This window comes from Aotus nancymaae, unplaced genomic scaffold (genome assembly GCF_030222135.1).
Source record: "Aotus nancymaae isolate 86718 unplaced genomic scaffold, 86718_ANA_hifiasm-v0.15.2.pri h1tg000115l, whole genome shotgun sequence".
Classification (NCBI taxonomy): Eukaryota; Metazoa; Chordata; class Mammalia; order Primates; family Aotidae; genus Aotus; species Aotus nancymaae.
In genome coordinates this window covers 9466015-9478210 of record NW_026988530.1, presented here as the reverse complement: position 1 = coordinate 9478210, position 12196 = coordinate 9466015, and the positions used below count along the sequence as shown (strand labels likewise).

Sequence of the window (12196 nt, the reverse complement as noted above, 5' to 3'; positions counted from 1 at the left end):
AGAAGTGTTCCAATATATGTGAATCAATGCAACTGTCTTCATGTATAAAACTTTGCACATGATTGGTGAGAATGAAGGGAAGACATTGGACTGGGATCAATACATCTACTTCATCCAACTTAAAGAAGAATTGTTTTGAGTCCAGCACCAACCAAATGCCTCCACCTTAACTTAATGCAGGGGCAAGAAGGTGTATCTTACTTTCCTGAAGTTACCGTGGGTTCAAATGACAGAAATTAAATACTCACTTTAGAATCTAGAAGATGTTATTGGGGCTTATAAATACTCTATTGTTGACTTAAAAATTATATGTGGGCTGGGTGTGGTGGCTCACACCTGTAATCCCAGCACTTTGGGAGAATGAGGTGGGAGGATCACTTGAGGCCAGGAGTTTGAGACCAGCCTGGGGAACACAGCAAGATCCTGTCTGTAAAAAAAAAAAAAAAAAAAAAAATTAGCCTGGTGTGGTGGTATGGGCCTATAGTCCCAGCTACTCTGGAGGCTGAGATGAGAGGATCGCTTGAGTACAGGAGATTGAGGCTGAGGAAGCAGTGATTGTAACACTGCATTCCAGCCTGGGTGATAGAATGAGACATAATTTTTGAGATAATAATAAGACCATGTCTCATTCTATCTCAAAATAATATCTAAAAATTATTTTATCTCAAAAAAATATATATTTTTGGCAAATACAGTCACTTGTATAACTAAGCAAGTTTCATTTTGCTGCTTCTCAGTTATTCAACACCCTCTCCTTTTAGTTCCGGGCTACCCATCACTACAGATTAGTCTTCTAGTTTCAAATGAATGGAATCCATAGTATGAACTCTTCTCGTTTCTTTCACACAGCACATTTTTGTGACTTAAACATACTGTATCAATAGCTTTCTTATTTATTGCTGAGTAACATCCTATTTTATGGATATGCCACAATTCCTTATCCGTTCACCAGCTGACAAACATTTGGGTTATTTCCAATTATTGGCTATTATGAATAAATTTGATATTAATATTCCCATGTAAGTCTTCATGTAGACATGTGTTTTCATTCCTGTCAAGTAAATACCTATGAATGTAATGGCTGGGAGGTATGCAAGGTGTGTATTTAACTTTTTATGAAACTGCCAAACTGTTTTTTCCAAAGTGGCTATGTCATTTTACATTTTTTCTTTCTTTCTTTTTTTTTTTGAGATGGAGTCTTGCTCTGTCACCTAGGCTGGAGTGCAGTGGCACGATCTCGGCTCACTGCAACCTCCACCTCCCGGGGTCAAGCTATTCTCCTGCCTCAGCGTCCTGAGTAGCTGGGTAGTACAGGCGCCTGAGTAGTACAGGCGTCCTGAGTAGTACAGGCGCCCGCCACCAGGCCCAGCTAATTTTTGTATTTTTAGTAGAGATGGGGTTTCACTACATTGGCCAGGCTGGTCTCGAACTTCTGACCTCAGGTAATTTGCCTTTCTCGGTCTCCCAAAGTGTTGGGATTACAGGTGTGAGCCCCTGCACCTGGCCTCATTTTACATTTTCACTAGCAGTGTATGTGGGCTTCCCCTACACCACGTTCTGAAGTCTTTAAGTCATTTCAAGTATGTCAGCTGTAGGTTTATTTGTTGGTGTCTTAGATGACCTTTACCAGATGGAGGCGTTTCCTTTCTATTCCCAATTTGCAGATATGAGAAATGGATGTTGAATCTTCTCAAATGTTTTTACTGCATTTATTAATATAATCATATGTTCTTTCCTTTTTGTCTGTTAGGATGAATTGCCTTGATTTTCAATTGTAAATTCATCTTGCATTCCTGGCCTATCTGCCATGTGGTTATGATGCACTATTCTTTTTATATATTGGTGGGTTTGACTTGCTAAAATTTTGATACACATTATAACACATACAATTAGGTACAGCACCTACTACTTAATAATGATAATAAATGACTCTGTTACTGGTTATGTATTTACTGTACTGTACCACCCAGGCTGGAGTGCAGTGGCTCAGTCACAGCGGCCTCAATCTCCTGGGCTCAAGCGATCCTCCTGCCTCAGCCTCTCAAGTAGATGAGACTATAGGTGGATGCTACTATGCCCAGACAGTTTAAAATTGTTTTTTTTTGTAGAGCTAGGGTTTCCCTGTGTTGCCCAGGCTGGTCTTAAACTTCTGGGCTCACGTGATCCTCCCACCTCGGCCTCTCAAAGTGCTGGGATTACAGACATGACTGTGGCTGCCTGAAAAACTTTTTTCCTCAATGTTCGGGGCTGTAGCACTCTTTTCTTGTAATTCCCCCAACCCCGCTTTTTTTGGCTTTGGGAACAGGCACTGTTGCGCTCTTAGAACAAGTGGGAAAATGTTCCCTGCAGTCCTCTGGTTTGGAACAGCTTGTGTAGAATTGGTTCTATTTCTTCAAGAAATGTTTGGGAGAATTAATCATTGAAGCCATCTGGGCCCAAACTTTACGGGAAGGTTTTAAACTAAAATTGAATTCTATAATTAGATATAAGGCTCTACAGATTTCATGTCTTCTTGGAGGAACTCTGGTAGTGTTATGGACTGAATGTTGTGACTCTTCAAAATTCATGTTGAAGCCCTAACCCCCAGTGTAGCTGTTATCTGGAGATGGGGCCTCCATGAAAGTTAAATAAGATCGAAAGTGTGGGGCCCTGATCCTCCAGGATTAGTGTCCTTATAAGAAAAGACACCACAGAGCATCTCCATCTTCCCAATGCACCACTGGGGAGAGGCCATGAGAATGTAGTGAGAGGATGACTATCTAGCTGGGAAGGGAGCCCTCACCAGAAACCAAATCAGCCAGAACCGTGATCTTGGACTTTCAGCCTCCAGAATTATGAGGAAATAGATTGCTGTTATTCATGCCACCCAGTCTGTGGTATTTTGTTATGGCAGCCCAAGCTGACTAATATAGGCAGCTTTCAAGAAATTTCACCATTTTTACTAAATTGTCAAATATATCGGCATAAATAGTTCACAATATTATCCATTTAATGTCTTTTAGAAATGTCACTTGCCCTCTCTCATTTCTGCTATTCTTATGTATTAAGCATTTTGTAGTCTAGAGATTTATCAATTTTATTAGTGTTCTTAAGAATTAGCTTTTGGTTTCTCTGATTTTGTTTCCATTTCTTTGGTTTCTGTGCTTTTTTAAGAAACCATTTCCTTCTTTCTGCCTATTTTGGATTAAGTTGTTTGCTTTTCTTCTGGTTTAAGGTAGAAGTTTACGTTATTGAATTGCTTCTTTTACAATGTGTCTAATGCTATAAATTTCACTCCTAAGCTCTGTTTTAGACACATTCTACAAATTTAGATATGTCACATTTAAATTTTCAATCAATTCAAAATATTTTCTAATTTTGGCTATAATTTCTCATTCAATCCATGAGTTATTTAGAAATGTGTTTAGTTTCAAGATATGTAAAATCTTTCCAGAAATCTTTTTAAAAAATGATTTAATTCCACTGAGATCAGAAAACATACTTTGATTTGAATCATTTAAAATATCTGATAGATTTTATGTCCAAACTATGGTTTATCTTAGTAAATGTACCATGTATACCTGAAAATAATGTTTGTTTTACATGAAATGTTTTATAAATGTCAATTAGGCTTAGTTCACTATTTTCTTCTGAGTAGCGAATTTGCTATTTGTTATACACGCATTTTTCATCTGTAGAACTTCTACTTGGTATATGTACATGTGTGTTATAAAATCTGACATGCCTCTCTTCTCCATGTTCATGCCTTTGGAAAATGTACAATCGCCCATCAGTATCTGTGGGTTATTGGTTCCGGGACCCTGTGGATACCAAACTCCATGATGTAAGTCCCTTACATAAAATAGCGTAGTATTTGCAAATAACCTATGCATATCCTCCTGTATACCTTAAATCATCTCTAGACTACTCACAATACCTAATACAATATAAATGCTATGTAAATAGTTGTTACACTGTATTGCTTTTAAAATTTGTATTTTTAATTGTTGTATTTAAGTTCCAGGATATGTGTGTAGAACATGCATGTTTGTTACATAGGTGTACACGTGCCATGGTGGTTTGCTGCATCATATAGGTTTTAAGCCCTGCATGCATTAGGTGTTTGTCCTAATGTTATTCCTCCCCTTGCCCCCGACCCCGACAGGCCCTAGTGTGTGTTGTTCCCCTCCTGTGTCCATGTGTTCTCATCGTTCAACTCCCACTAATAAGAACATGTGGTGTTTGGTTTTCAGTTCCTGTGTTAGTCTGCTGAGAATAATAGCTTCCAGCTCCATCCATGTCCCTGCAAAGGACATGATATCACTCTTTTTTTATGGTTGCATAGTATTCTATTACATAAAATGGCATAGTATTTGCATATATTATAGTTTTAGCTCTCCCTTAGTGTGAAGATGTAACCCTTTGGGGTTTCCTATGGGATTCTCCAATTTGGATGGTCCTTGACCTTACCTTTCATCCTTTTTGCCCCGTGAGCCCACTATATCAAAGTGTGAGGTAGTGGACATGCTTTCAGGTCACAAGTGGCTTTTTCCCCTCCAATATTCTACTCATTTATCTGAGTTGGGGCTTTTTTCAAGGCTTTGGTCTTGAAATTCATGTTTTTAGGCGTATAACACACACACACACACACACACACACACACACTCTTCAAAACTCCACTGTCAATAAAGTGATAAGCATTAGAATATGTGTTAATTTACGGGGGAAAAACCCCCAACTTTAACGTATCTGGTGAAAAGTTTTAAAATGGCAAGTAGAATAGCGTGCTATTCCCATAAACAGGAAATATCTGTAGGTATTTTTTTTTTTGAGACCAAATTTCACTCTTTTTGCCCAGGCTGGAGTGCAATGGTGAGTTCTCGGCTTACCGCAACCTCTGCCTCCTGGGTTCAAGCGATTCTCCTGCCTCGGCCTCCCAAGTAACTGGGATTACAGGCATGTGCCACCATGTCCAGCTAATTTTTTGTATTTTTAGTAGAGACAGGGTTTTACCATGTCGGTCAGGATGGTCTCAATCTCTTGACCTCGTGATCCACCCGCCTCAGCCTCCCAAAGTGCTGGGATTACAGGCATGAGCCACTGTGCCTGGCCGATTTTTTAAACTGATGGAGTCTTGCTCGTTGCCCAGGTAGGAGAGCAGTGGTGTGACCATAGCTCACTATAGCCTTGAACTCCTGGGTTCAAGCAATTCTCCTGCTTCAGGCTCCTGAGTAGCTGGGACTACAGGTGCACACCACTGCGTCCAGCTAATTTTATTTTTTGTAGAGATGAGGTCTCACTTAGTTGCCCAGGCTGGTCTTGTACTCCTGGCTTCAAGTGATCCTCCCACCTCTGTCTCCCAATGTGCTGGGATTACAGGTGTGAGCCACTGTGCCTGGCCTATAGAATTCTTAATGCATTAATGCCAAGTGTACTATTTCCTATCAAATTTAGTCTTTTTGATTCTCTAGGGGAGATAAGAACGTCCAAGTAATAACAGTGTTAAGACCTAGGAGCTGGTCTGACCCTGACCCTTTACACAAATGACTTAATTTCATGTTCAACTCAATATCCTTGAAGGTTAAATGAGAAAAGACAAAGTTATCCCAATAGTCCATCTGATGCTAACATTTATGAATCTACAGATGCTTGCACATGTCAATTCCAACACTTATAACAGACATTACTGAACAATAAGAGCCCTCTTCCTCACTGGCATAATCCTTCCATAATAACTCTCCAGAGCCACACACTGGAAATCGATTGGAGACGGCACAAATCCTATTTATCACCGTTATTCCTGCATATAACATCTTTTGAAATATAGCTGAAACAACTGTTTTCTACCATATTATACTCTTATTTTTCTAAGTTATAATAGTTTAAGAATTAACACATAACCTCCCAAAATCATTACCATCTTTCAGGATTGTAGAGAATTAAAGTGCAAAATTCAACTCTTTCATTAAGAAGAAAAAGAAGGAAATAATCAGGTACAAAACCAAAAAAATCTATTCTCAGCTTGATGTAAAAGCCTTCTATTGAGAAAAGTGCTAACAAACAAAAGACAATCAATGATACACTTCAGGTAAATAATAAAAATTTAATAGCAATATCATAAAATAAACACATATAAAAAATCAAGTATTTAGTTTCAGATGTTAGAAGTAATATACATAATAAATTTAACATACTGATTGGTGCTGCAAGATCAGATTTTATTTTCCAAATTACATATTATGCCAACCAGCCTGCTTTGTACTCGGAGGTTCAAAATTTTGCTTTTATTATGAAAAACATCTGGACTGTAGACACCTCTAACAAAACCATGTTATACTTGGCAGACTGCAATTGAAGCTATGTGACCATCATCCTAATGACCTAACTAAATCCTCTCATAATGGAAAGAAGTTCAAGAGACAAACATTTCCCTCCCTAGGATCCTAGTTGCCAAAACTGTCACAGTGTCAAAATAGAAATAATTCCTTCCTCCTTTTTAATATCATGTTGTCCTTGAAGTATATGTATGAGAGGAAGTTAAAAACCAAAGGAGCAACTTCAAGCTACATGCTGGGTCAATGTTAAATCTGCACACTAATTTTTAGATATAGTATTCCTGGTTCTGGGCCTTAAAGAGAAATAAAGGCATTAAACCAACTTTTTATATATCAGGAAATATAATTTTGCTATTCCTTCATAATCAAATCTTTCAGTGATTTCTAAGACTGTTTTTACAGCCTATGTGCTAGTTCAGGAGACACACTGGTTGTAAAAGGACTTGAGAATATAAACTTTAAGGCGAAAAATTTCATCTTCAAAATGTATATTTAAATAGAGCCCTTGACAAGGTTATTTAATGTAGAACTGCTGGGCAAAATGAAAACAAGTATTAGACAGAAAAAAGGTCATGCTTAAAGACTTGGTTGAAAAACCACAGGGAGGTCTTTCATAACGTAGGTAATTCCTTCAACCTAAAGACATTTGCTGAAAGTCAGAGTTACCCTGTTGCATAGTAAATCTTCAAAACCATTAAGTCAGTTTTTGGGTCAACATTTCCTATGCTTTGGTTGAATGATTTAATAAAGCATATATTTTACAGGATTTAACCATATAATTCAATGAACAAAATAAAATAGATAAAAAATGTTAGAATCTTCATTGAAAAATGGCATGTTTCTCCATCTTTTTCATGCAGTAAGCATACCCATCTTAAATTTGATTTTTAAAACAAATAATTGCTGTATTTCCCACTGAAGCTTGTTATTCTGATGAGCCAAATTCAAATGCTTTCATATAGTTGAGAATTAAAAAACATTCTGAGGATTATTCATCATTATCTGTAGAAAGAAGAAAAAAATTCACTTCATTTCAAAGCAAGCTGTATCTACTTAAAAACAGCCCATTCTTTTCATGCTAAAGGAGAAGAGCTTTAATGTAGTTTTAAACATACTTTTTATTATTGTATCACACATTCACTATAAAATATTCAGATGATACAATGAAGAACAAAATGGGAAGCAAAAATCACCTACAAATGAAAGATAATCAATGTTAACTTGATATAAATCCTCCCGCAATGCTTTCCTATGCACAGACAAATATCTTTTAAAATTACACTAAAATGCAGTTTTGAAACATAGGTTTTCTACTTAACACACTCTAGTGAATGGAAAGGTGGATATATAAGTGATAAAGCAACATTAGAAAATGTTAATGTTAGAGTCAAAATCACTTGTAAAGCTCTTTCAAATTTTCAGTATGATAAAAATTTGATAATAAAATGTTAAAAAAGAATAAATCATGGATTTATTCTATGTTGACTTCAATGTCTGCGCAGTATTCTATGTAATGGATATGGCTATTTATTGGATAATTAAATTAACCATTACTATTTACAGACATTGTTATTAATTTTTTTAATTCTAAAGATTATAATCAAGTGAATTAAACAGATTTCTTAGCTTAATTTTACATCTAAACACTATCTTCCACATTCTAGCAAAAGTGATTTTTCATTAAAATCAAAGGGTCATGTCAAGTCACTGCACTGCTTAAAACATTCACTAGCTCCCTACTGCCTCAAAATGGAATCCACACCACTTAACGTGGATTAAAAAGCCCTTCATGATCTGGCCTTTTAAATATTTCTCATCTTACCAAATTTCATTTCCCACCTTCCTCAACTATAATTTCCTTCCCTATAATTTATGCTTTAGGAACAATGAATTGCTGATAGCTCCCCTATTACATTTTACATCCTTCCATGTGTACGTATGTGTACTTACTTGTGTTAACCCCCCATTTGTCTTTCAGAATCCAGTTTTGATGTCCTCTCCCCTAGGAAGACCTATCCTCTCGTCATTATTTCTTTCAATGTAGTTGGATCATTACTTTATTACTTACTTATATTTTATTGCTTCCAAGGTGACACTTATCACTCTGTACTATCATTTATTTATTTTTTACAATTACAAAATGTTTCAAATAATCAGGAAAGTAATGAACACACATATCCATAATACATAGAATTACCAAAATCTAGCTTTTGGCCATACTGGTTTGGATTATTTAAGTAAAAGCATATTACAGATAGAGAGTACCCTTTCTCAATCTTATTGCCATCTCTTCTTCCCCAGGGGCATTTTCAGCACTGTGAAATTGATGTGTATTTTTCCCACTCATAGGTTTTTGCTTTTATTTTTATAATATACATGCACATCTAAATAAAATTTATAAACATTACATAATTGGTATAATATTCTACTTATTCAACTCATGTTTATGGGGCTTACCCATATTGATAGATAAAATTTAATTCACTCATTTTAGCTGATGTATAAAATTTCATGACATAAACGCAGCCCAATATTCCATCTAAAATGAATATGGAGAGAAGGTATGTGTCTCCTTCTAAAGAATCTGTAAGGCCAGGCGTGGTGGCTCGAACCTATAATCCCAGCACTTTGGGAGGCCAAGGCAGGTGGATCACCTGAGGTCAGGAGTTTGAGACCAGCCCGGACAACATGATGAAACCCTGTCTCTACTAAAAATACAAAAATTAGCCAGGCATGGTGGCAGGCGCCTGTAATCCCAGCTACTCGGGAAGCTGAGGCAGGAGAATCGCTTGAACCCAGGAGGCAGAAGTTACAGTTAGCCGAGATCGCACCACTGCACTCTAGCCTGGGCAACAGAGCAAGATGCCGTCTCAGAAAAAAAAAAAAAATCTATAAGGTTGGGCTGCTAATACTAATACTAATACTCTATGTGAGAACATGGTAGCCTCTGCCAGGCTACTACTGGCCACAGCTGTTCAATCCTTCTCTCCTTGTGGGAGAATTTATTAGGAATACTATCAAATCGTTCACACATTTTATTAGCTCTATTTGACTTCTGACTCTGGATAGTATCTAGCTATGGACCAAGCAGCATTGTCAACGGCTGAAGTTACTGATGCTTACCAAACCTGCACCATAACAGTATCAGGAGAGTTAAATAGCGGAGGCTATCTTTTCAGGACTCATATAATTTCCAAGGAAATAAAACAGAAATGTGTTTTTGACAATCTTCTTTTTCACTTGTACCTTAATGACTTGATGTCAGTTTCAGGTGAGCGAGATAAAATTTTGCCTCCTGTCTCCCTTCTTTACTCTCCCCTTTACCCAACACAGAGAATAAAAGTGTGTAAGTACCATATGCAGATGACACGGTTTCATCTCCTAGATGTGGCCTAAAAGATAGCTATCTGGACAACTGTCTGTAAGACAGCTAGGCTGGGTGTGTGGGTCACACCTGGAATCCTAGCACTCTGGGAGGCTTCTGTGGGCAGACTGTTTCAGCCCAGGCAACGTGGCGAAATGCCACCTCTACCAAAAAAAAACCACACAAAAAATACAAAAATGAGTTAGGCATGGTAGCTCAATCACTCAGGAGGCTGAAGTGGGAGGACTGCTTGAGCCTGGGAGGAGGAGGCTGCAGTAGCTGAGATCATGCCACTGCACTCCAACCTAGGCAACAGAGCCAAGCCCTGTCTCAAAACAAAACAAAACAAAACAAAACAAAACAAAACAACAAAAAACCCAAATCAAAAAGGACAGCTATATATGGGCTCTAACGACTTCCAATAAGAAGGACTGCAAAACAGTTACTCTGAATCAATGAATATGAAACCTAAATCATTATTTCATTTAACTCTCATGAGTAACAATAAAAAACAGCAGGTTATCCAGACAATTCAATATATGTTTTATAACTAGTTTCTTTAGTAGGTATAGTAGTAACTTATAATATTTTATGGGCTGTACTAAATTTTTTTTTTAAGCTACACCTGCTGTAATGGTATGTACTAAGAGTTTTAGAAAAGATTGCCAGGGTAGACATTTGCCTTTAATTGCTTTACATTTTTTCTAGGTGGAAGGAATTACTGTCAGGCTTTATGATACAGAACTCTGGGTACTCTTTTCCCTTTCATTTGTGTCCTAGAGAAGATCTAATATTGCTTCTTGAGGGGTGTATTAACCCAGCCTAATTCTCGGTCCTTCGCAGGGGAAATGGCTTTCTGCGTAGGCGTATTCTTTTGAAGCCACTCAGTTGTCAAAAGAGGATGTCAAGTCTACCTTGTGAATAAGTTGATTGTTACAGTTCTCCACTTAAGGGGCAAAGCAAACTAAAAGCTCTCCAGACACTTGTGGAGCAAAACTGAACCCCAAGAATACTGTGGCTATTACTTATGAAAAGCTCTATTGAAACAATACTTATGGAGAACCGTCTGGAGGTTGAATAGTCTGAATATAAATAGAATTAGTTTGCTACACTCCACAGATTTACTTAAATGGAATCATCCTCTGGCCTCGTGCCATTAACTTACAGCATGACACATCAGAAACAGCCTCGTGAAATCTAAATATTGTAAAAATTACTGAGGATACTTTCCATTCCACTACAGCACTGTTTTGTAAAATGAAGTCCAAGATCTCAATGAAATAAAAAATCCACAAGTACCAGAAAATGTTTACATTTTATACTTTCATTTTGATAAAATAATTTTTTAATATTTAGAAAAATACATCTGTTTTACAGTAATAATTCACAACTGACAGAAATTTTCTATGACTAAGACTTGAGTTTTTTTAACTAGGGTTTATAGACCCTTGGATTCTTGAGGAACCCTTGAGGAACACTGTATGATACTGCCCTCCTTTTAAAGATCATGGGAAAATTGTTCCTTTGGTTTCAATACCAAAAATAGCTGTCCTCTGAGCAACTAAAATGTTTTGTCGAATGAATACTGTGACTCATGTAATTAATTAGGTTTTCTGCTTTGTGAAAAAGACCAGCACCAAATTTGTTTCCTGTTTTTAGAAAAGTGGAGACCTTTTGAACATGAAGTTTGTATTCTTCATTCCTGGGCATGTTATACTGCTTGTGCTCATTTGTCCAATACATTGCTTTCCCCAAACCTTTTTTTAAAACTCAAACTGGACCCCTTCCTTACACCTTATACAAAAATTAACTCAAGAGGAATTAAAGATTTAAATGCAAAAAACCCTAGAAGAAAACCTAGGCAATAGCATTCAGGACATAGGCACAGGCAAGGACTTCATGACTAAAACACCAAAAGCAATGGCAACAAAAGCCAAAATAAACAAATGGGATCTGATTAAACTAAAAAGCTTCCATACAGCAAAAGAAACTATCATTAGAGTGAACCAGCAACCAACAGAATAGGGAAAATTTTTCGTAATCTACCCATCTGACAAAGGGCTAATACCCAGAATCTACAAAGAACTTAAACAAATTTACAAGAAAATAACCCCATCAAAAAGTGGGCAAAGGATATGAACAGACTCTTTTCAAAAGAAGACATTTATGCAGTCAACAAACACATGAAAAAAGCTCATCATCACTGGTCATTAGAGAAATGCAAATCAAAACCCCAATGAGATACCACCTCATGCCACTTAGAATGGTGAGCATTAAAAAATTGGAAGACAACAGATGCTGGAGAGGATGTGGAGAAATAGGAATGCTTTTACATTGTTGGTGACAGTGTAAATTAGTTCAACCATTGTGGAAGGCAGTGTGGCGATTCCTCAAGGATCTAGAAATAGAAATACCATTTGACCCAGCAATCCCATTACTAGGTATGTACCCAAAGGATTATAAATCATTCTATTATAAAGAGACATGCACATCTCTGTTTATTTTGGCACTGTTCACA

The 12196-nt window shown here is 37.1% G+C and overlaps 1 protein-coding gene across 9 annotated transcripts in view; it reads right to left on the bottom strand.

Moving 5' to 3' along the window:
• Positions 1 to 281: 281 nt before the first annotated feature.
• Positions 282 to 12196, bottom strand: part of NEK1 (NIMA related kinase 1) — a 225860-nt gene continuing 213945 nt past the window's right edge. For 4 of the 9 annotated variants that reach the window (XM_064371000.1, XM_064370999.1, XM_064371003.1 and 1 more), the window contains one exon: positions 282 to 427. In XM_064371000.1, coding sequence (XP_064227070.1) covers positions 375 to 427 — 53 coding nt within the window. In that variant the 3' untranslated portion in view covers positions 282 to 374. The other 5 variants (XM_064371001.1, XM_064371004.1, XM_064371005.1 and 2 more) reach the window with 4 other exon arrangements.